Here is a 26,050-nt window from a genome sequence, read left to right on the forward strand (position 1 = left end):
CAGAATCAAGCCAGTCTCAATCATAGTTAGATTATATGAGACTGTCTCAAAAAAAGGGGGCACAGGGGAAGGTGCTTGCCTAGCACAAACAAAGCCATGGACAAAATGGTGCATACCTTTGGGAGGTAGAGGCAGGAGAATCAGAAATTCAAAGTAATCATCCACTAAATAATGAGTTCAAAAGCTGCCCTGATACATGAAAATTGTCTCAAAGACACATATAGCCGCCACCCCTTTCTAGCTTCATATGTAAACGAGCCTAACCACTGAATGCTGCTATAACCTCAAGAGATACCCTGTGACAACTCATCAAAATGCAAGTGGAACAAAAAGGAACAAAGGAAGCTCTGGCCCCCCCGAGAGACCATGAACCCATTACAGCTTTTAATCATGGAGTAGTGCTCTGCTCATTACAGCATTTCCCAATTCCTCTGAGACGCCAAGTTTCAAGAAAAACTATTTTGAAATAATTTCTGGCCTGTTAGAGTTGCAAGCTTAATACAAATGACTCTCCTACACCCTTCACCCAGGTTTACCGATTAACAAGTTCCCCCATGTTCTGTATCTTTTCTAACCTATTTGGGAGGTGGCTATGAAACATTGCTGAACTGTACATTTTGGCATGTACAGTTTACAGATAACGGACATTCCTTCTGGTAACAACACAGAGCAAAGATCAAAACTAGAGAAAATAGAATATTCCCATGATATTATGACCTGGCCTGTAATATTACCCCAATCTTCCCTGTATACACACTCCAGTGTGTGGCTGTGCATTTCAGTTATCTGTCATGACTCCTTAGTCTCTTCAATCTGAAATGGTTCCTTGATCATGCATTACTTTCATGTCAGGAAGTGAATTAGTTTTGGAGTACCTGTTTTTGTTGTGAGGGAAACACAGGTTCTCCTGTGTCCTTCTAGGAATATCAGACCAGGGGCTCATGGGTGGGGACAGTCTTTGTGGCTTCTCCACTTTAAATTTCCCACTCTTTGAAAGTCAGTACTCTAAGGAGAGATACTATGTAAACACCCTGTTATTTGCTGTTTTTCAAAGCTTAGGATTAAACCCAGGTACAAAAGATGCTTCATACATACTATACCACTGAGCTAGAGTCCCCAGGCAATACCCAGCTCTTCAAATTTCCCAATGTTGATTTTTCCCAGAGATCAGTTATTACTGTGACAACTACAAACCTTTCTAGCTTCACTGTTTATGGACTTATTCATTAGAACACAATTTGGCTTGGATTAGGTCTTATGTCCTTCAAATATATGTCATTTGGGGACATTCATTCTTACATTATAAGATATTATAGCCTTGTGTTTATTTTGACCCACTCTGTAATCAATTATATTTAAAAGAATGCTGTCATTTTAAAGACTGACCCATGGAAAAACAGTAAGAAATTTGAAGAACTGTGTCTCATTTAAATGGGGAAAGGATAGTTAGAAATTTAAGCCAATTTTAAAACTTAAGTTGTAATAAAAAAAAAAAAAAAAGAATGTTACAAGCAAAGGCTTGGAATGAAAATGGCTGAGTGCACATAAGTAGACTTAGTGCACATAAGTAGACTGCTGGAGCAAAGGCCTCCAGTCACCAGAGCAGCTGAAAGATCCGCTTTATCTCAAACTCCATCACTAAGCTGACATAAACTCTAAATTGTCATAGCTAAAAATAAACTTTTATATTTCCCCCCTCCAATCTGAAGCAGCCCAGGATGGCTACATGCTGCAACAGTCGTCAGTTTTGAAACAGAATTGCAGTACAGACCACTAAAATGTATCAAAAAATTTGCCTTGGAAGTAAAACGTTTAATGTTTAAGTAAAGTAAACTGTTTTTTTTTTTTTTTAACTTTACCCTTCAAGTTCCTCAACTGCAGAACAAAATATGGTGGCTCCAACTAAATTGTTACTGAGCATGACTTTAGCCTTCTGAATTTCTGTATGTCTTCAGAAATAAGAATTTTAAAAAGATTTTAAGTACAGGTGTTTTGCCTGACTATTATGTGCATCATGTACATGCCTGGTGTCTTTCTGGAGTTACCGAAGGTTTCAAGCCACCAGGTGGGTGCTGGGAATGACCCTGAGTCCTCTAAAGGAGGAACAAATGCTTTCAATATTAAGCCCAACTTAAGAAAAAATGCTTTAGATGCATACAGGGGAAGATATGTAAGAGATTTGTCTTTCTCTCTCTTATTTGTCTTTCTCTCTCTTTTTGTTCTTTCAAGGTAGAGTCTCATGTAGCAAGGCTAGCCTTGAACCCCTGATCCTCTTCCCTCTGCTTCCCAAATGCTGGGATTACAAGGCATGCACCCCTCAACTAGCTAAGATACCTGTCTTCAATCTCTTATTTTCATAGAGCCTCAGAATACACACCTTTCGCAGCAGTCTAGAAGCTGAGTCACTAGTGATTTAACATGATGATGACGACAACGATGATGGTGACAACTCTGCCTAAGTCTTAGCTGCAGAGAACTGAACACTTTCTACACCAATTGTAAGTGGTAATATTTCCCCAAATGGCCAACTATCCAGAGGCACAATGGCTCTTCTCAGCCAATTTTACACATCTTATTCAACTTTGGGGCTGCAGTAGAGCCAGATATAAGCAGACCTAGAATATAATAAATATCTTTCTATTCCTTAGAATGTTCCTTTAAAATTTGTTTTAAAACTCGAAGTCAGTTTCATTGGTTTAGAAGACCACGCCCCCCAGTAACCCTTAGTCAACCTCAGCAAAAGCTCCGAGAAGAACGAATCAGAAAACCCAGACTTATGAGAACACATGCCTGTGGCCTGTAAGTCACTGCCTAAAACTTATTTTTGTAGTTCAGATGAAAGTCTGTGGAGATAAATGTATGATTTAAAGGTCTCCTGAAAAAGTAACAGCTTCCTCTCCATTAAATTGTAGCCTAAGAGAAACATCTCCAGTTTCCCCTTTTTCCTGGTTGGCCCAATCTCCCAAAAGTCAACACATGACCAGACATGGTGGTGGATGCCTCCACTCCCAATACTGATAAGGAAGAGGCAGTCAGATCTCTGTAAATTAGAGGCCAGCTTGGTCTAGTCAGCAAATTCCAGGGCAGCCAAAACTACATAAATGAGATACAATTTCTGAAAAAGAGAGAGAGCAGAAACAAAAGCCAGCAGGTGATGAAATGGTGACATGGTTACATGCCACAGCTAGAGCACGATGCTCATATATTTATTTCTTCTTCAAATGTCGGTGCTCTGCTGACTTTCTTTAAATTTACTTTACTTCTTCAAGACTTTCCTCAAGGCTGTTTAGCCTGAGCCTTTCTCTAATATGTCTTTCTCTAATATGTCTTTAATGAAATCAATTGAAGCAAAACATTAATGTTAAGACAAAGGGCTTCTGTGATGTGTGAGAGGCAGACCATTTCTTTTTAGAGACTGACTCATGTTTGTATTTGTGCAAGCCTGGAGGTGGGTTCCTAAGCACCCATGAAGGAGTCAGAAGAGGGGATGCGTGCAGTGTCCTCTGTCATACTCCACTAGACCTGAGGAAGGCTCTCTCCCTGAACTGGGCAGTTGGGGCTTACTTGCTAGGCTGTAAACCAGCAAGTACCAGTCAGAGATCTACATCAAGTGCTTGTTGCAAACAAACAAAAACAGAATACAGCAACAAAAATTACACAAAAATATTTGCCTTTTTTCAAAAGGAAGAGAACAGATGTTACAAGATGGATGGAGCATGAAAACATGCTAAGTGAAAGAAGCAAACCAGAAAAGGACAACCATTGCCTGACTTCATACAGATGAGTTATCTAGAGCAGCCAAACTCAAGGACAGAAGACTGGGGCTGGATCTGTGTGAGGAGCGAACAGGGAACTGTTTAAGAGGTGCAGGTACAGCCTTGGAAAACCAAGAGTTCTGGCCCTGCATAGTGAAGAACTATGTTGATCTCATCATTTGGGAGGCAGAGGCAGGCAGGTCCCTTATGAGTTTGAGGCCAGCCTGGTCTACATAGGAAGTTCCAGGACAGCCAGGGCTATAGAGAGAGACTCTGACTCAAAACAAACAATGAAAACAAAACTACTGAGAGGTCTGGAGATGTGAACATCCTTAGCACTACTCAACTATAGACTTTAAAACTTGATAATCTGGGGACTGGAGAGATGGCTCAGCAGTTAAGAACACTAATTGCTCTTCCAAAGGTCCTGAGTTCAAATCCCAGCAACCACATGGTGGCTCACAACCATCCGTAATGAGATCCGGCGACCTCTTCTGGAGTGTCTGAAGACAGCTACAGTGTACTTACATGTAAATAAATCTTGTGAAAACAAAAACAGAAACAAAAAACTTGCTAATCTGCTGGGGCAGTGTATGGAAGCACTGACTGCTCTTCTAGAGAATCAGGGTTCAATTTCCAGCACCCACGTGAGTTCACAGCATTTATAACTCTACTCTACTCCAAGGGATCAAACCATCTTTTCTGTCCTCCCCAGGCACCAGACACTCATTTGGTACACATACATACACGAACAGGCAAAATATACCTACATTTTTAAAAAAAAAAGAGCTAATATAAGGCTGTGCTGTAACTTGATATGTGCTGTGCCTGCCACAGTGAGGCCTTGAGCTCATTCCCCACAACATGGCCTCTTCCTGATATAAACCTTCTACAATTACTGGATAGTAAATTTTATTATGCTTTTATGACACACAAAAATAAAACACTTTCTGTTTCATAAAACTCAACCCTAGGGTTGAGCACTCTTTATATTGTAATTACCACACACATTATCTATCATATTAACAGCATGTGGCAGAGTGGAAAGTTACAAGAGACGAGCGGTCCTGTGTGAGAATCTAACACTCTTTAATGACAGGTGTGTTGTCCAGAATAATTGGCTTTTAAAACAGAACGGCCCTAGCCGCTATCCGAGATGGCCGTAGTCTGTTTCTCTTCATGAAGTTCCTGACAGCACAATGTCCTCATGTCTGTCATGGTTCAGGAAACAGAGTCCAAGAACCTCAACTGCTCTAGGCAGGCAGCAAAGGACTAGGCAGCAAACGGGTTCTGGTTCATGGGACAGATTCAAATCCATCTGTTTTCTAATCAAAAGCTATATTTGAGTCGATTTTGTTCCATCACAGGCCACACTAATGGGAGCGATCTGCCCATCTGGGACCTGTCTCCCTTTTGTCTGTACAGTCTTTTGGATGTTATCTACTTATTTTTCAATTACAGTGATTACTTTTCCTTAAAGCAATATCATTTCTTTAGGATCACATGAGACAAAATTCGTACTTACCGTAACCTTTTTTTAAGCTGTAAACTGTCATGGATGATCCTTTTGACAAATTCTAGCTCACCTCCTTCTGCCATGATCTCTGTGATGCCCCCAGTGTTTACAGAACTAGGCGGAGGTCTTCGAGAATTCCGAGAATTTACACCCTGAACAACAACAACAAAAACCACTGTCTTTGAATGTAATCTATTTGTTATTGTGCTACACTAAAGATTTAAAAGAACACACAGCCAGTGGGGGCTGTAGCTTGGTGACAAAGCACTTGCCTAGCATGCGCAAGGCCCTGGGGATTAAATATAAAAACATTTACCTTTTATATAGCCCAATCTGTTGCTTTTCCTTTATGCTTTCTGTCTTGATACCATGGCCAGGAAATCTACCCAAAGATTAGATAAATATTTACTTATGTTTTCTTCTAATACTTATATGGTTCTCTTTCTCATATTTAAGTATTTAATCCATCCTTACATCACTTCATATGAAAAAAAATTAACTCCAATGCATCAATGACCTAAATCTAAGAGCTTAATTTATAAAACTCTCAAGAAGAAAACATAAAAGTAAATTTTCATTAACTTGGATTAGCCCATGGTTTCTTAGATATAACACCAAAAAGCATAATAACACAAAATAGATAAATTGTATTTCATCAAAACTAAAAACAGTTTCATTATAAAGGATAAACCATGGAAAACTGTAGATAAACCACAGGATGAGAAAATGTTTGCAAATCATTACAATTAAAGGGACTTGGGTCTAGGATATGAATATAGAGAATCTTTAAAATAGCCAGGCAATGGTGGTGCATGCCTTTAATCCCAGGACTTAGAGGTAGAGGAAAGAGAATCTCTGTAAGTTTGAGGGCAGCCTGGTCTACAGAGTTCCAGGACAGCCAGGGATTGGGGGTAGGCGAGGTGGTCCTTGAAACTTAATAGGAAGAAAAGTAACCCAATTTAAAAATTGGCATAGTGGAGGGTGAGTGGCACAGGGCTTACCCAGAATGTGCAAGGTCTCAGGGCTGGTAATTAGCTCAGTGTAGAACTGTAAGGGGCTGACTGGACCCTCACCCAGAAAGGGGGAAAAGTGAGGCAAGGTAACTGAATGAAATCATCCCATGGAAGACGGGCAAAGGGCCACTAAGCACAAGGAAAGATGCTCAGCAGCACAGCCTGGAGTGTCTGAAACACCACCACTCCACACTCGCTAGGGTAGCACAGCAAAGCTGCAGATGCTGAGGAACCTCACACTGGAGCTGGAGCATAAGCAGCAGTCAATGTAGAAAACTATCTGGCATGTCAGACAAGCACTTTAGGAAGCCAAAGCCCTATCCATATCTTTTGAATGGAGGCAAACAACATTTTTAATAAATGTTACTGTAGACAGGGTTATTTTTTTCGTAAATTTACACAAAAGCTAACTTTTTTTTTTTTTTTTTTTTTTTTTTTGGTTTTTCGAGACAGGGTTTCTCTGTATAGCCCTGGCTGTCCTGGAACTCACTTTGTAGACCAGGCTGGCCTCGAACTCAGAAATCCGCCTGCCTCTGCCTCCCGAGTGCTGGGATTAAAGGCGTGAGCCACCACGCCCGGCCAAAAGCTAACTTTTTAATTATTTAAATTGTTAAATAATTTTCTAATAAGGAATGTTAGTATTTCCAATAAACTGCTGCTCAAACTCCTGGCTTTGTCAAAATAAATTTATTTTGAAGATTTATTTATTTTGGAATGAGCATGATGGCATAATCACAGTATTTGAAAATTTTATGAGCTAGGCAGTAGTGGCACACGCACAGCACTTGGGAGGCAGAGGCAGGCGGATTTCTGAGTTTGAGGCCAGCCTGGTCTACAAAGTGAGTTCCAGGACAGCCAGGGCTATACAGAGAAACCCTGTCTCGAAAAACCAAAAAAAAAGAAGAAAAGAAACAAAATTCTGTGAATTTCAGCAGCCTGAATTGTGTGAGACCCTGCATAAAAAATTAGTAACTTTCTAAAAAACATGTTATGTGTGTAAGTGTTTGCACTCACATATGTGCACCACTGGTGCCCAGAGGCCAGAAGAGGGGGGTCGGACTCCCTGGAACTGATGTGATAAACAGGCTGTGAGCTGCCATGTGAGTGCTGGGAACAGAACCCACATCCTCTGCCTTCACTGCTGAGGCATCTTGCTAGTCCCCACACTGAATTTTTAAATATATTATGTTTTGGGTGTTACAGTGTTAAGGTTTGAAGCTAGGGCCTTTCACATACTAGGCAAACACTCTACCACTGAGATACATTCCTGGCCTTCTCTTTCAAATTCTGAGACAGGGTCTCACTAAGTTGCTTCAGACAGGTTTAAACTTACTAAATTCAAAATAGTCTAGGATTTGCAATCCTTTTGCCTCACCCTCCAATGTACTGGGAATTACAGGTCTCCACACAACAGTTTATTTTATCCAATAGATTTTGTTCATTATCTAAAGGCAAATACATTTTCTCTTTTTTTAAAAGGAGATTTATTTATTTTATGCATGTGAATACACTGTCACTCTCTTCAGACATCAGATTCCATTACAGATGGTTGTGAGCCACCATGTGGTTGCTGGGAACTGAACTCAGGACCTCTGGAAGAGCAGTTAGTGCTCTTAACCGCTGAGCCATCTCTCCAACCCCGGAAAAACATTTTCGACACTCAGCCATTTATTTACTATTAAATACCAAAAAATACCAATTTTTGTTCCTAGACTAACAAGCTCAGTCCAATTTTAAAAGTTCAAAGTTTAGAGGCTGGAGAGATGCCTCAGTAGTTAAGAATACAGGCTGCCCTCTCAAAGGACCTGGGTTCCACTCCCAGCACCCATATGGTGGCTCACAACCATGAGACCCAAGGGCTAGTCCCTGAAAGTTCCTGGTACACATGAGGTGTACAAACATTCACTCGGGCAAAACACTCATACACATAAACAATAAATTTAAAGTTTAAAAATGGTTTTAGCTAGGCAGTGGTAGCACAGGCCTTTGACCCCAGTACTCAAAAGGCAAAGGAGAGGCAGAGACAGGCTGATCTCTGAGTCCTACCCAGCCTGATCTACAGAGTGAGCTCTAGGACAACAAGGGATACACAGAGAAATCCTGTCTCAAAAAAAAAAGTTTTAAGCCTAAGAAGAAATAGCAGAGGGCCAGGCTAGAGTCAAGAGGAAATTAGAAGGGCTGGACAGATGGCTCAAAGGTTAAGAGCACTGGCTGCTCTTCCAGAGATCCTGAGTTCAGTTCCCAGCAACCACATGGTGGCTCACAACCATCTGTAATGAGATCGGATGCCCTCTTTTGGTATGTCTGAAGAGAGCTACAATGTACTCACATATAATAAATAAATTTAAAAAGAAAAGAAAAAGACAATAGGACCAGAGGAAATTAAAACAAAAGCCTAGGCTTTTTTGGTAGTATAAATTCCTTAACCACATTGCTCCTGAAGCCTTAATAACTCAACTTCTCAGCTACAGAAATTAACTGTTTAACTGCGAAGTCTATTTGTACTGGATTCACAAATGCCTCAAACCAACAGCATTTTAAATTATACAGACTCTTAAAAAAACCTGCCTTTCGTTCTTATCTCTGCGATGATGTAAAGCTAGCTAAGCATTTGGTAACTTTAAAGGTACTGTACCTTGGCTTCCAATTGGTTGGCAAAAAAGGGAGGGTTGCACATACAGAAGTCATAGACTATCTCAGACTCTTCCTTAAGCGCATCCATCAGGAGTGTCTTCTGTGGCACCTTCACCACTAGGGAGATGACGAGGACTGTTAGTTACTACTTATTTTGTAATGTCTTTAAATAAGTGCACAAAACAATACACAACCAAGAAGGAAAATGACGGCAAGCCTGTGTGTAAGATTCCTTCACTCCTTCCCAGTGAGAGGCAGACCTGCAGCAATGGAGAGTTAAAGCAGGCGCGTCAGCTTTATCAGTGCTGCTCTGAACAACACGTGTTAACACTACTAGGAAAAGTGTTAGCTCTGTTCTAAAGAGACATAGTACAATTCAGCTTAATGAAACAAGAGATTTCTCTCCTGAAATTCCTCCTACTCTTGAGAGTTCTAGCTTTTCTGCAATAAATTTATGTTCATCCTGCTAAAAACTAAAATAATTCTACTTTTAAAAAATCACTATGCCGGGCGTGGTGGCGCACGCCTTTAATCCCAGCACTCGGGAGGCAGAGGCAGGCAGATTTCTGAGTTTGAGGCCAGCCTGGTCTACAGAGTGAGTTCCAGGACAGCAAGGGCTACACAGAGAAACCCTGTCTCGAAAAAAAAAAAAAAAAAAAAAAAAGGAAAAACAAAACAAAACAAAAACAAAAACAAAAACAAAAAAAAACAAAACAAAAAATCACTTGCAAGGAGCTAGGGAACAGGAGAGCACATGCTGCTCTCCCAGGACCATGTTCAGCTCACTGTTACCTACAGGTGGCTCACAACCATCTGAAACTGCAGTTCCAAAAAATGCCAATACCTCCTTCTGACATCTGAAGGCACCAGGTATATATGTGGTGCATAGACACATATGCAGGCAAAATACTCATTGACATAAAATAAATCTTTAAAAAATTAAAAACTGTCAATATCGGATGGCCATAAATCATGAAGGAGAGTTGGACTAGTTCTAGCATATATCTATACACTAAAATTGAAATATTATAATTTAGCAGGTAGTGGTGGCACATAGCTATAATCTGAGCACTCATAGGAGGAAGCAAGATAGAGAAATCAAGACCGGCCTGAATTACAGACTTAGACCCTATATATTTTTTAAAGTTTTATTTACTTAATTTATGAGTACATGGTCGATGTCTTTTCAGACACACCAAAAAGGGCATCGGATCCCATTACAGATGGTTGTGAGCCACCATGTGGTTACTAGGAATTGAACTCAGGACCTCTAGAAGAACAATCAGTGCTCTTAACTGCTGAGCCATCTCTCCAGCTCCCTAGACCCTATTTTTTTGTTGTTGTTGTTATTGTTGGTTTCTTTTCTTTTCTCTTCTTTTCCTTTCTTTTTTTTTTTTTTTTCTTTTCTTTTTTTGAGACAGTCTCACTCTGTAAAGCAGGCTAGCCTCAAACTGGCAGAGATCTACTTGTCTCTGCTACCCTAGTGCTGGGATTAAAGGAGTATACCTCCACCCCAGCTAGCTAGCTATATGTAATTTTTTAAAAACAAAGAATAGAAAGGTGCCTCCCCCAAAAAATTTGTGCCCAGAGATTTGGGCCATGACTCAAGTCAGTCAAGTGCTTGACATATAAACCTAAAACCTTGAGTTTGATCCCTAGCACCTATATAAAACCTGGGCATGATAGCATACCCCTGTAACCTCAACACTAGGGAGACAAAGAAAGGATCCCCCTGAGGCTCGCTGGCCAGGCAATCCTGCTGAATCACTGAGCTCCAGGTTCACAGTAAGACCCTGTCTCAAAAAAATACAATGAAGGAGCTGAAGATATGGCTTAATGGTTAAGAGAATTAATTACTGTTCCAGAGAACTTGGTTACTACTCCAATGACATGACAGCTAACACCACCAATAACTTCAATCCCAGGGGAACTGATTGGCAACTTCTTTTTTTTTTTTTTAGATTTATTTATTATACATAAGTACACTGTAGCTGACTTCAGACGCACCAGAAGAGGGTATCAGATCTCATAGCAGGTGGTTGTGAGCCACCATGTGGTTGCTGGGATTTGAACTCAGGACCTCTGGAAGAGCAGTCAGTGCTCTTACCTGCTGAGCCATCTCGCCAGCCCTAACTGGCACCTTCTTTTGGCCTCTGCTGGGGGGTGCAGAGACATACACTCACACATAAGCTATTTTAAAATAATAACGTACGTAGAAAATGATTAAAGAGCATTCTGATGCAGACTTCTGGAGGCTTGCAAAGGCACATGCACACGTGCACCCACTCCCAGACACAAAACTTTGCCAATACCTATTTTTCATTATTCATGGTAGCTATGGTCTATAAAGTTGCCATGAACACTGAACTAGCAAAGACAAATTCCTATGGGAAGTACAGGACAAGTACAGCTTCTGCAAGCCTCCTGGACACATAACCTCACCTTTGGTGTGTTTGGCTTAATTGATTTATTGGTCAGGTGTAGTGGCACAAGCCTCTAATCAAGACAGATCTCTCAAGTTTGAAACTAGCCAGGTCCACACAGATATTTCCAGGTTAGCTAAGGCTACACAATGAAACATGTCTCTAAATAAATAAATAAATAAAGGGGGTGCCTAGGAATATAGCTCAGTGGTTAAGAACACTGGCTGTTTTTCCAGAGGGTTAGAGTTCAATTCCCAGCACCCACATGGCAAAGCACTACTGTCTGTAGGAGATCTGACCCAGTCTTCTGGCCTCCTTGGACACTTGGTACACATGTGGTACATACATAAATGCAGGTTAAATACCAATACATACACAGCGCTTTAACTGAAAATTCAAAAATACTGCTAACTCACTAAAGCTCATCTAAGTGAAATGTACTGTCTCTATCACAAGATTCAGCACTGTTTAGGGTTATCTCAAGTAGCAAAGTCCCTAAGAAACAACATAAAATGCACTCAGTGAATGAGCACTAGGAAAAAAAGGAAAAAACAAAACACAAGAGGTGTTCAGAATGCAAACACCATGAAGGCAGATTGAGAGTGTCAACCTCACCTGGAAACACAAACCAGAGGACTAACCCATCCCTCTGGTGGAGAGAGGACCACTTCTATGAGCAGTTCTCTAACCTCTACACACACACTATTGCAGCTGTGTGCCCAGCCTCCCTAACACAAAGGAACTGATGAAAGGAAAAAGAGAAAGAAAACCAAACCAAAACAAGACATAAAAACCACTCCCAAATTTTAGCTACTAACAAGCCCATTCTAAAGTTTAGATGGAGTTCCTGGCTGAATGAGACAGAAAGGGAACTATCCCTCTCTAGCACAATGGACAGATGCTATGTACTGTTAAAGCATAGTTTAATGTCAGTATTAGTGCTAATAAATCATCAAAACATCTAACTGCTTTGTTTGTAGTACTTCGGATTGAACCTCACAAATGCAAGGCAAGTGCTCTACCAAGGAACTAAATCCCTAGCCCTTTTAATTTTGAGGCAGGGTCTCACTAAGCGCACAAACTGATCTTGAACTCAAGTCATAGACCTGGTGAACTTTAAATTATAGATCCTCATAACACACTTTCCCAAGTGGCCAAGATAACCTTTGCCACTACACTAGACCTACCTTAAATTTATGCAGACAGTTATCTCCCTGTTGTTCATTTTCCAGCAAACAACCAAAGAGGTCAGGAAATAAGATAATGTAACTCAAGTAACAGCTACTGGCTCTCCCTAGTTACCATGATGACGTAGTCAGCACCAGCCACCCTGAACTGTGTTCCAGTGATGCATTAACAAAATTACAACATCAGTAGTTGCCTCAGCTCGGCAGGCATAGGCACCGGCAGAGCTGGTTAAAACCATTTATATCAGACACGTATTGTGCTATCACCATCCTTGATGGATCTAGGCCAGATTTCTTAGGACTTTAGCACTCATGACCACCGGTGCCTGAGAAATTTTTATGTAACTCTGGGTTACATAAAAATGCAAATGCAAGCAAGCCCTGGTCTGCAAGTTCTAGAGAGCTATCAAGTCGTGTTACGCTGTCAGCAGACCACTTGACTATGACTTGTCACAATGGCTGGTGAGGATGGACTAAGGATCTCTGAGAGCCAGCTGAAGAACCTGAGAGGGACACTAGAGGACATACCTACTGCTCCCCTTCACTGCTGCCAAACTTGGGAGGCAAACAAAAGCTGCCCAACAGCAGCCTGAGCCTCCCTTGTCTAACAATAACCTTATCTACCAATGACTTCTATCTAGATGGAGCAAAGAACACAGCCACATGATTTATGCATGAATCCCAAATCTCAGGGTAATCTATACTTCATGGCGTATATTAGAGAGAAAAACTGCATTGAAAAAAAATGTCTGAGGCTGGGCCATGGTGGTACACATTTAATCCCAGCACTTGGGAAGCAGAGGCAGGTGGATCTCTATGAGTTCATAGTCAACCTGGCCTAGAAAGTGAGTCTCTGTCTCAAACAAACAAAAAATCCCACAGAAGATAATAATAACAATGCATGTTATATTATAGACAGGCTTTGTTTTTGGTTTTGTTTTTTGATTTTTGAGACAAGGTTTCTCTGTGTAGCCCTGGCAGTCCTGGAACTGAGAAATCTGCCTGCCTCTGCCTCTCAAGTGCTGGGATTAAAGGCGTGCACCACCACCGCCTAGCTATTAAAGACCTTTTAATAAATGAAGCTTGAAGGACTATTTATTTAGAGGAACCAACCTTTAATGAGATCAGATAGGTTATTCTGCTCTACATTTTTCTTGGCATAATTGAAGCACATATCATCCACTTCTGTTGCCAGGAAATACCAGCCATTTAAGGTTGCTCCAAGTAAGGGATAGATGCAGGATGCCCCGGTACCTAGAAAATAAAAATTCAGAGCACATCCCACATGAGAGGGGAAGGTGAGAACAATAAAAACCCCTTTTCTTCATAAGAATTCTTTCAAGTTTCCACAGCTTAACTCACAAGCGGCTACTGGGCTCACTGCCCATTTCACACATACCTCAGAGAACAACTTTCCTAGAGGACAGAAACCTTTATCCCCTACTCTTGTATGCTGTGTGTAAAATGAAGTGTAGATAACTGAAGGCCCAGGAAAACAGCATATTAACCCAAAGTGGCCAAAACACTTTATTTTCTAAAATTCAATTTACTCATAAAAGTCTTTACATCCCATATAAGATGTAATTTCCTCAATACAATGCTACCTGTTAAAACTCCAGTGTTCCACAGCAAATCAGTGTAGTGGCACACACCTGTAATTCTAACACTTGGGAAGCAGAGGCAGCAAGAATGATTTTGAGACCCTGTGTCAAGGGGGAAAACAAACAAAACATGCAGACAGGCACAGTTCAGTTTCAAAAATCAAAAAAAAGGGCGCGCGCGCGCGCACGTGTGTGTGTGTGTGTGTGTGTGTGTGTGTGTGTGTGTCCCCAGTTCCCTGTGGTTGTGGAGAATGTCAGTCATGTCAGGCACTAACCAGCCCTAGCACAGGTACAAAAGACATACTGAGAAGTCAATGCTGCATGGAGGGGGAAAAAAAAAAATCAGCTTCAACAGCCATCATTTGTTCCTAAATCTGCATGTCGAGCCCCTAACCGTGGACTTGTCTGCCTCCCTCCACCCCCAGGTGCTGCTTTTACAATCAGTAACAAATCTGGCCAATTAGATCCCAGTGAGTACATCCAAGGGGAGGAGAGCTAGGGCTTCTCCTGATTCCGTTGTGGCTCTGCAGGATCTGGAGGGGCTTCCTGAAGCCCTCAGGCCCCATCACTTCCTCATGACCTACTCAACAAGAAACAGAGAGCAAAGTAAACCGTGCACTACTTAACCTCTTTGCCAGCCATGGCATCGTCTCCTGGCCCTGATGCTGTCATGCAAACATGCCATTGGGGATTTGGGAGGTGCGAGGAAGGAAGAAGATAGCCAGCTCCTCAAGAGTCACAATTATTTGGGCCCAGGCATTCCAGGAAACTAGAGTCATTTAGACTGTTTTGGCAAATTAACAACAACAACAACGCCACAACAAAAAACCCTTCCTTATTGCAAAGGGAAAATATCCAGGTCAAAGACCCATCTCTTACCCTAACACTGTCCCTCAATTCTAAAGACAAAAACTTGAAATTCTGATATCTTCAGAAAGCCAAATGACATGTTAAGTGGGTAATAATCCTTATAATGATAAATAAAAATGGAAAGCATAGTCACAGAATTAGAGCAACCTGATGAGAGTCTGGGGGAAGAATTTATATAGAACCCTAATTAGAAAGACTATGATTTCAGCAAGCTTTGCCCCTTGTGAAGAACTAAAATCCATTAACCTCGTGTATCCCCAAGTGCTACTTTAGTGGGTTTGGGGCATAATTAAAATGCAATTAGCACCTAATAGTCTAGAGTCCCTTTCCCCCACCTCCTTCCCTAGTTCTGATCTCACTGCATAGCCCAGGCCAGCACTGGCCTAGAACCTGCTATCCTCCCACTGCCATAACTCAAGTGCCAGGGTCACAAACCTGCCACCACACTGGTCAAGTTGGTATTTGCCTTCCTAGGACACATCGGCCATCTTCCACCATGAATGTAAAGGTAAGGGCTTTAACTGAACTCCATCAGGTCGCCAGTGTTTAACTCACACCAAGTACTTAGATTTTAATGTTAAAAAGAATAATGCCTTGAGGCTGGAGAAAAGGCTCAGTGGTTAAGAACATTGACTGCTCTTCCAGAGCTTTTGAGTTCAATTCCCAGCAACCACATGGTGGCTCACAACCATCTGTAATGGGATCTGATGCCCCCCTTGGTGTGTCTGAAAACAGCTAGTTTATATATAAATAATGACTTTATCCAACAATTTTGCTAGGCCTGGAGAGACTATTGTAATTATAGTTTGTAGTCTAGTGGCAAATCAAAAAATATTAACCATGTATCATAACTAAGAAAGTAACCTTTCTTAGGTTTTAAGGTCAGAGAAAGCAGACTTGCCATGACAAGTGTAGTATTAATGGGAACAAACAAGATCAAGATGAAACTTGAAGCATGGGAAATAACATACAAAAAGGCCTGGTGGTCTACAAGACAAGTGTGGAAAACAAAAGAAACATTACATAAGTGGGGCTTAGAGAGCAGGGTAAAGACCAGACAATGGAAACTCTGATAGGCCAAGCCAAGACTTTAAGTATTTATGACAAAGCAAGCTGTCATGCACCTGTAATCCCAGCATTTGGGAGCAGAGGCAGAGCAATGGTCTACACAGCTAGTCAGTCAGGATGTCTCAAAAAATACAAAACAAAAAAACAAAAAGACAAAACAGAAGGGCTGGTGATATGGTGAGATGGTTCAGCAGGTAAGACTGCTCTTCCAAGTTCAAATCCCAACAACCACATGAAGGCTCACAACCATCTATACAGCTGTAGTGTATTCATATACATAAAATATATAAATAAATCTTAAAAAAAAAAAAAGAAAACCAACAACAACAACATAGCCAGGCAATGGTGGCACACACCTTTTAATCCCAGCACTTGGGAGGCAGAGGCAGGTGGAATTCTGAGTTCGAGGCCAGCCTGGTCTACAGAGTAAGTTCCAGGACAGCCAGGGCTACACTGAGAAACCCTGTCTCAAAAAACCAAAAGAGAAATTAAAAGCAAATAAATAAATAAATAAAACGGTGTGGGGAGGTGCGTTTTAGAACTGGGTATGATGTACATGCCTTTAATCCTATAATCCTAGCACTCAGTAGGCAGAGAGGCAAGATCTCTGTGTGTTTGAGGCCAGCTCTGATCTACAGAGCTAGCTGCATGGCTACACAGTCTCAAAACACAACAACAACAACAAGTTGTTGTTTAATTAAAAATTGTTTAATAACAGAGTAGACAATGCCCAACCAACACAGATGCTAAGGTAAAAAGTTGAAAGCTAAGTAAACCAGGACCTTTTGTTCCTTCCACACTTCTCTAACCCCCTTGCTCCCTAACTTACCTGGACATCCCCTGTCAAAAGAAACCAATGACAGAAACTTCCACTTGCACCAAATAAAAGCTGTTTTCCCAGTTAATACTAGAAGAGTTTAGGAAGAGTTGACAATGCAAAACCTATGGAAGTAAGAACCACCTACCTATGTCAATTCCTCTTCGGAGAGTAGTTTTGTCAGAATCCTGGTGACCAATCAAATCTTCTACCCAGTGAATATAGTTAAGTCTCAACGGGACTGTGGGAATTAGTCTCTCCAAAGGAATATCAATAGAAAGTCCAAAGTCCTCTCTCAGGAGAGTACAAGTCAGAGCTCTGACTGCTTCAGGGTCTTTGAAATTAAGACTGAGGAGTAGAGAAAAAGAACACAAAACTGATTACTATACACCACTAGGTACACTAGCTAGCACTTTTGCCATATCAAGTAGTTACACCAAGGACCCAATGCCCATTTGAATTTCCTAAAGAAATCACGCATGTAAAGTGACATTCAACATTCAGCACAACAGCAGACACACAGGGGTACCTGAGACTTCACAGCCTATGAGAAGCAGTGTAGTTATCAACCAGAAAGACTGCATCTGTACATGCAGCACAGGGATTAAGAGGGCCTCTGCTCCAATTCCTGTCTGGTTTCTGCCTTAGCTAAACTCTGGACAAGACATGACCTGGCTGGCACTTTTCTCAGCTATTAAGGCAGGAGTTCCAACATCAGTGCCATATAAGAGTCTCTGAAAAGAATGCAGCTCTTGATACATAAAGTGTTTTACAAATGCTGGGGGTTTTTTTGTTTGTTTTTTTGTTTTTGTTTTTTTAGCTATCATCAACATCATTGACACTAACATATTCTTCAAAAAGACACTCAAAAATGGGGGAAGAAATGGCCAGGTCATTTTGGGAACACCTTTGATTCCAGCACTTGGGAGGCAGAGGCAGGTGGATCTCTGAGTTCGAGGCCAGCCTGGTCTACAGAGTAAATTCCAGTAGAGTCAAAAGTACACAGGGAAACTCTGCCTTAAAAAAAACAAAAACAAAAACAAAACCAGCATAATAGTGTTCAGTAATAGTAGTGGCCAAGCGTGGTGGCACACACCTTTACTCTCCCTACTTAGGAAGCAGAAACAGGCCTGTTAGTTTTGAGGCCAGCCTGGTCTACATACTGAGTTCCAGAGCCCAGCCAGACCATGTAAAAGAAACCTTATCTCTAAAAACAAAAACAAAAAACTTAACAAAATATTCTATTTTACTCCTATGGAACCAATCAAGTTTATTAAAAGGGTGGGCTAACGTCATCGTCTTCAATGACAGAAATAAAATTGGGGAGTAGTGACACACACCTTTAGTCCCAGCACTTGGGAGGCTGAGGCAGGTGGATTTCTGAGTTCGAGGCCAGCCTGGTCTGCAGAGTTGAGTTCCAGGACAGCCAGGGCTACACAGAGAAACCCTGTCTCAAAAAAACCCCCTGTCTCGAAAAACCAAAAATAAAAATCAATCCTACACACCGAAGAAATCTATATTCAAGTAAAATAATAAACATATTCATATCCTATTCCAATACACTGCCTAATCTAATATCCCATCATATTATGTGTAAAGTCTTAAATTCTCAAATGTAGAATTTTAGAAATTAAAGGAACCTAATAACCTAGAAGCTCCTTCCAAAACAAAGTGTGAAAGCATTTTCTCAAGAGCATAAACAGTGACTTAGTTACCGCCTTACAACTTCTCAATGATACTCTGCAGCCCAGCCGTGAAAACCCAGAGTTACAAATCTAGGGAATTTACCAGGAATAGCTTTCAAAATAACAATTCAGGGAAAGAAATATTAAATAAATGACACAAGGTCTTTATATCTGTGGACAGAAACAAACTTAATTCATGGCTGAGCAGCCAGTAAGGGACCATGCTCTAATATAGCACTATGCCAGATGGCTACCACTCTTCCAGGTTCACCAGAAACCTAGAGTTCAAGCACCAGGAATCCTCCCTCTCTGCCTCTCAAGCACTAGGATTATAGGAATACACCAGTGCACCAGGCTTTCACAATGGTACTGGGGAGGAAACTAAGGCCACCCACCATGTTTGTGCAGTAAGCACTTTACTGCCTGGCCTAGCTTCTCAATCCCAACCCCTTCCCACACAGGCCATAGGACCATTACACTACCTAGGGCTGATGACTTTCTGTAATTTCTCCCATTAAGTCGTCTAAATGGTGTATTTAAAATTTTCCATTTTCTAACAGGCACATACCTTTAATCCCATCAACTGGGGAGGCAGAGGTGGGCAGATCTCTTGAGTTTGAGGCCAACCTGATCCACAGTAAGGTACAGGCCAGACAAAGCTACATAGTGAGACCCTGCCTGTTGCAAAGGAAAAAAATAGAAGTGAAAATATTATAACAAAACCCTGCGTTAGACTGACTCCTAGGACCACATTAAATTGGGCATGGTGGTGAATCCCCATAATCTCAGCACTTGGGAGGAGAAGGCAGGAAGATCAGAAGTCCATAAAGTTCTGTCTCAAAAATAGCACACACACATCCACCACCAACAACAACAACAACCACTATTAAAGAGAAAGAAGCCATGAAGTTGTGAGAGAACAAGAGGTGCATGGGAGAAGAAAGAGGGAAATGATGACATTTTATATAATTTCAAAAAAATTAAATTATTAAAAAGTGCCCCCTGTCTCTCTGACCTCCCCCTGCAATACAAATATGCTGGGTTAGGTATGTATAGCTCATGGTACAGCATTCACGGAGTGTGCACAGGAACACTGGGTTTGATCCTCAACTGCACAAAATCTACTGTCAGGCATGGAAGGATATACCTGCTTTCTCAACAATTATGAGTCAGAGACAGAAAGATCTTTGCAAGGTCAAGGCCATCCAGAACTTCAGGGTGAATGTGAAGCAGGGAGAGGTATAGAGCAAGACTGCCTCCCAACAGCAATCCTACACACACACACACACACACACACACACACACACACACACTCTCTCTCTCTCTCTCTCTCTCTCTCTCTCTCTCTCTCTCTCTCTCTCTCCCCCTCCCCATTCTAATAAATGAAAGCACAGAACCTATCACCAAAATCACTGTATATGAAGCAGAGAGAAGAAGAGTGAAGGGAGTAAGTGGAAACTATGAAAGCTGACTCTAAGACTCTATTAACAAAACTGAGTGTTCCTTTTTTAGTTCTAAGAAAAGGCAGACATTAGTCCAAGTGTTGGAAATATTTTGTAGGGCAAAGTCGAGTCACACAACTTCACTGCTTAAATATCTAGGTCACGTTAGCACCCTGGGACACTGCAAATCCTGAGCACAGGCAAGTTCTTTTTTATTCTCATCTCCAAGATCACAGGGAGGCCTAGGAACTAAAATTAGCTCTCACGTGAAAATTAGCATTTATTCATCCCACCAGTCTTTCTTGTTTCTTTAACACATGCAGCTTCACAAAACAGCCTATTGTCAACGGGCTCCTGGCTTCCCCAGAATGATTCCTACCTGGCTACAAATGAGTACTTTATTTGTTATCGTCTCTAGAAATGAGTTTGAGAATACGCATTTCCACTCTACAAGGATGACCTAACAATAATTCTAATACCAAAGAAGTTGAGCTCAAATGTGTCAAAAAACACCAAAGCTGTCAGCCCTGCTGCAACACTGTTCTCCATCACTGGATCATCGACGAGATGCTAGAACACTGGTGACCAGTTACAACCCACCTTCACTGTCGGTCTTTAGTTTAAAAACAAAAATTTGTTTTTAATCTCATCTATGTTCAAGATCAACTAACAGAGCTCACATAAACAGCAGGCTATTGCTATGGAGTTGGGTACTATGAAAAACAAAACCTAAAATTAAATTGCAGCAGTTTGATATCATTATAACAAAGCAGTGAGGGATACAGGAAAGAGCAGAGACAAGCATCATATTGTCAACAGTGGCCATCTCAGTCCTATACCTACACATAGCAGACCCCTTCAGCACAGGCCAAACTGACAGTCCTATGCATGAAGCATATAATTAACTGTGTGTTCTTTTTCCTGTAAAAACAGTCCAGCAAGATAGCTCAGCAAGTGAAAGCATCTGTCACACAAGCCTGATGACCTAGTTCAATTTCACACAACCAGTGATGGGGGAAAAGAACTGACTCTCATCTGCTGTCCTCTGGAGGGGCTGGAGACGGCTCAGTAGCTAAGAGCACTGGCTGCTCTTCCAAGCACCTGGGTTTGAGTCCCAGCACCCACATGGCAGTTCACAACTGTCTGAAGCTCCAGGTCCAGGAGATCTGAGCTCTCTTCTGTCCTCCAGAACACATGTGGTATAGACATACACACAGGTATAAACATAAAAAATAAAATTAAACAAAAATTTACAAAGCTAGTAGACATTTAAAAAGCAAGCCTGTCTTCAGTGTATGTGTCCATCCTCTTGCCTTTAAAAAAAAAGTGTCTGCCAGGAATGGTGGCGCATGCCTTTAATCCCAGCACTCGGGAGGCAGAGGCAGAGGCAGGAGGATTTCTGAGTTCACCGCCAGCCTGGTCTACAGAGTGAGTTCCAGGACAGCCAGGGCTACACAGAGAAACCCTGTCTCGAAAAACCTAAATAAGTAAATGTGTCCATGCCACAGAATCCCCTGCAAACACTCACACATCACACACAAGCACACTAATAAAAATTAAAACGGTAAGTAAATATATCAGATAACCAAAAGCAAATATGGTCATTTTTAGAGAAAACAGTCTCCCTGAGTGCCCTATCCTCAGCTCCCCATTCACCGGAGATAGAGTAAAAGGTGGCCACACAAGCCTGATCCAATCCCTGGATGCCACAGAGGAGTTAGTCAACTCCTCAAAGTTCTGTGACCTACATATATACACCATGTCACACAAACATACACACTCATATACAACAGTAAATAAACTTAAGAAAAAACATTAACAACAGCCATGTCTTCTTTTTACACCCATATTTGCTTTCCTCTGTGAAAGTTTTTTTAAAAAATTTTTATGTGCCCCAGGCATGAAACAGCTTTGGCCACCAAATGAGGCATCAAGCTAGGAAGAGTGAAGGACTGTTGTCTGTTCTGCCGCTGACTGATAAGAGCAACACCACCAACAAGGTGTCTCTTTGCCCACTGCCAGGGAGGACGTTCTTTATATCTATTGTAAAATAGACACCTATTATAAAATAGACACTTTGAAGGACTAGCAAGATGGCTCAGCATATAAAGTCAGGTGCTGCCAAGTCTAACAATTTGAGTTTGAACCCCAGAACCCACATGCTAGACAGAGTAAACAGACTCCCACTAGTTCCTGTCTGATCTTCACACATTCCGTGGCACCTGACTGCACTCAAGTACAGGCACACACACACACACACACAAATGATTAAAGATAATAAATACTCTTAGTTTACAAAATTTTTTTGTTTCATGTGTATGGGTGTTTTCCTGCGGACATGACTGTACCACACGTATACAGTGCCCTCAGACACCAAAAGGAGGTATTAGATCATCTGAAGTTACAGTTAGACTTGGTAGCTGTAAGCTACCAAGTAGGTGCTGGGAACCAAATCCAAGTCCTCTGTAAGAGCAGCAAACGTGCTCTTAACCACTGAAGCAATCTCTCCAGGCCCATAAATAATTTATTTTTAAATCAACTTTGAGCCAGGTGGTGGTGTTGCATGCCTTTAGGCCCAGCACTCAAAAAGCATAAGAAGGATCTCTGCAGACCTGGTTCAAGCACAGCCAAGGCTACACAGAGAAAACCAGTCTCCAAAAAGGAAGAAAAAACTAAAAGTCCAATTCAAAGTGTAATACAAACGTACAGATTTCCATGAGAAAACGTGAAACACTCACTATCAGCACTCCACACTGCTTGACTTTCACAACAATGCACACCTGAAATTCTATCTTGAAAACAAACAAAAACACCTACAAAATTCTCTCTCTCTCTCTCTCTCTCTCTCTCTCTCTCTCTCTCTCACACACACACACACACACACACACACACACACACACACACAGGTATGTTACCCAGGATTGGGGAATAGCTCAGTGGCAGAATGCTTGCCTCACAAGCATAAAACCCTTTATAATTTAAGCCCTACATCACAAATTAAGCAACTGTTTTCAGGCTCCTCAATATGAAGAATTACATGTATAAATAATTAAAATGCTACATAATGCTTTTAAATATTGACTGTGTGCATGTGCCACAATGTTCATGTGGAGGTCAAAAGACAATCTGTGGGAGCTTGGGAGCTTACTCTCCTTCCACCATGTGGAACACTGGCAATTACACTCAGGTCCTCAGGCCCCTTTATCCACCAGTCAACTCTCCGGCCCCTCAATGTTCTTTGCTGTCTTTCTTTCTTTCTGTCTGTTACTTCTCAATTACTCTCAGATATATCCACATCTCCGCACGGTTCTCCATACCCACTGCATCTGTTTCCTATACACTGTACTCCTGCTTCACTTCTCTTCCGCCTTCAGCAAAAAATGATCCCACAACCACTGTGCCTCTTTCTTTGAACTCATTGTCCACTGCCTATTAAATATTCCACACAGGTAGTCCAAGGCCCTCAGATCCTATATGCCCAACTGAAAATATCTTCCTAAAATCAGCTTATCCATTGGTCTATACTCTTGTTAATGGCACTACCACCCACCTTCCCTCAAGCTCCACACCTGGCTCTTCTCTTCCTAATTTCTACCACATATAGCTAGTTGTACTTGGGAATTTCTGTGAGTTTCATTTATTGCCTTCACCTAGATAGCCCACTAATATACTTAATCTGGGATACTAAAATCATTTTGTCTAGTTTTCTTAATACTCTGCAATCCATTCTCTACAACGTTCCAAGAAGGTATCTGTTTATGACCTAGAGAAATGGCTCAGCAGTTAAGAGCACTAAGTGTCCTTGTAGAGGACCCAGGTTCAATTCCATGCTGGTGGCTCACAATCATCTATAACTTACTCCAGTACCTAGGGATCCAATGCCCTATTCTGACCTTTGGAGGCTCCTGCACACACATAGCACACACATGTATACTAAGGTCAGGCACGTGCACACATAAAACAAATGAAAAAGAAAATGTATCTCTTTAAATTCAATTCTGACCGTATGATTTGCTTACGTACAGAGGGTACATACAGAGCTGGGCATGATGGCACATACTTTTAATCCACTACTTAGGAGGCAATGGCAGAGGCAGGCAGGTCTCTGTGAATTTGAAACCAGTCAGGGCTAAAATAAATAAGTGAATGAATGAGTGAGTGAATAAATGAGTAAGAATAGACAGATACATATGTAATTTCAGGATTCAAGATACTGGGGCAGAATAATTGCTAGTTTAATACTAGCCTGGGCTACACAGCAAGTCCAAATGCCCCTTCTCTTCTTCCCCCATACAGAGTGAAAAAGATTTATGAAGTAAAGAAGACTGTTAAACAAAAAGTAGAGGGATATCACACACACACACACACACCCCTAGTGAGGCAAATAGTAAGGCACTCACTCTGATAAATTTGGAGGGGATTTGTATACATTTACAGACTATTATCTGAAAAGGCAGTATATGCCAAAACATGGTGCTAAATTCAGTGCAAGTTAAAGACTATGTTGTCAGGGCAGAATCTAAAGAAATGAAAAAAAAAACATTCTTTTTAACCCAGATTCAATTGTAAAAACTAGTTATGTGGGAGCATATTTAAGGCAAAAAAAAAAAAATTAAAGCCATCTACTGAGTTTATTAAGCAATATAAGGAGCCCATGATCGATACACTATCCTATGAAAAGGAAGGAGGGCCACCTTCCTTCCTTCCTTTTTTTGGCTTTTGAAGACAGTGTTTCTCTGTGTAGCCCTGGCTGTCCTGGAACTCGTTCTGTAGACCAGGCTGGCCTTGAACTCAGAGATTTGCCTGCCTCTGTCACCACCTGCCTAACGGAGGTGGGAGGCTTTTTCTATAATCAGTTTTGAAGAACTGAAACTGGAAAATCCATAGGAAGAAATTTGGAAAGCAGAGCTACTAATTTTGAATTTTAAGTGCTCGCAAGAGACAACAGCACTGATGTGAAGTCTGTCGTTATTAGAGGTGCTAAAAGGAATACCAGCCTCATCAAAGACACTCTTTCTTTAACACAATTAAATGGCAAGCTAGCCAGGTAATGGTGGCACATTCCTTTAACCCAGCACTCAGGAGGCAGAGGCAGGAAGATCTCTGAGTTGGAGGCCAGCCTGGTCTATAGTATAGTACAAGTTCCAGGACAGCCAGGGGTACACAGAGAGACGCTGTCTCATGAGGGAAGGAAAATAATGACAGAGACACAGCTAACTTAAAAGATCTGGGGCCAGAGAACAACTCCTCGGGCAAAGCTCCTGACAACCTGGGTTTGCTCCCCAGAGCACACAGAGATGGAAGGAGAGAACCAACTCCACCAAGCTGTCCTCTCAACTTCCATCATACGAACACACCTAATAATCAATTCTAAAACAAACATAGTAAACAAAGCAGTAAAAGGCATGTTAGTGATTTTCTCCATTTGTTGTCAAATGTACAGCTACTGATGGTAGCCTAATGACGGCAGATAAGAGAGGGACTTATATATAGAAAACAATGCAGTTGCCACCCAAAAGTAAGCTTTACTAATACATATAAGCTCTATTCACAATAGCATTAAAATCATACAAACCATTAAGGGGGGCAGGAGAAATGGCTCAGGGGTTAAGAGCATTGGCTTCGGGGCTGGCAAGATGGCTCAGCAGGTAAGAGCACTGACTGCTCTTCCGAAAGTCCTGGGTTCAAATCCCAGCAGCCACATCGCGGCTCACAACCACCCATAATGAGATCTGACACCTCTTCTGGTGTGTCTGAAGACAGCAACAGTGTATGCACATATAATAATAAATAAATCTATTAAAAAAAAAAAAAAGAGCACTGACTTCTCCTCCAGAGGGACCCTGGTTCAACTTTTAGCACCCACATGGCAGCTCACAACTGTCTGAAACTCTAGCTAAGGGATCTGATGCCAGATGCTCTTCTGACTGCCATGGGTGCCAGATACACATGTGGTGCAGACATATTTGTAAGCAAAACACCCATCCATATAAAAATGCTTTAAAAAATAAAATAAAAGACTGAATTTTAAGGTGGCAG

General features: G+C 41.4%; 1 protein-coding gene and 1 non-coding gene across 4 annotated transcripts in view; both read right to left on the bottom strand.

The window, feature by feature from the left end:
• The window catches only part of Mettl16 (methyltransferase 16, RNA N6-adenosine), a 50,169-nt gene that overhangs the window by 17,300 nt on the left and 6,819 nt on the right, over positions 1-26,050 (bottom strand). For all 3 annotated transcript variants that reach the window (XM_029483855.2, XM_021176308.2, XM_085829823.1), the window contains 4 exons: positions 17,033-17,232; positions 13,642-13,782; positions 8,920-9,035; positions 5,281-5,423 (listed from right to left, as the gene is read on the bottom strand). In XM_029483855.2, coding sequence (XP_029339715.1) covers positions 5,281-5,423; positions 8,920-9,035; positions 13,642-13,782; positions 17,033-17,232 — 600 coding nt within the window. The remainder of the gene's footprint in view (positions 1-5,280; positions 5,424-8,919; positions 9,036-13,641; positions 13,783-17,032; positions 17,233-26,050) is intronic.
• LOC115032679 (small nucleolar RNA SNORA48) lies at positions 21,897-22,038 on the bottom strand. Its single transcript, XR_003838308.1, has one exon. It is a non-coding gene; the product is annotated as a small nucleolar RNA SNORA48 (small nucleolar RNA).

This window comes from Mus caroli, unplaced genomic scaffold, assembly GCF_978045245.1.
Source record: "Mus caroli unplaced genomic scaffold, Mus_caroli_1 scaffold_13, whole genome shotgun sequence".
Lineage (NCBI taxonomy): Eukaryota > Metazoa > Chordata > Mammalia > Rodentia > Muridae > Mus > Mus caroli.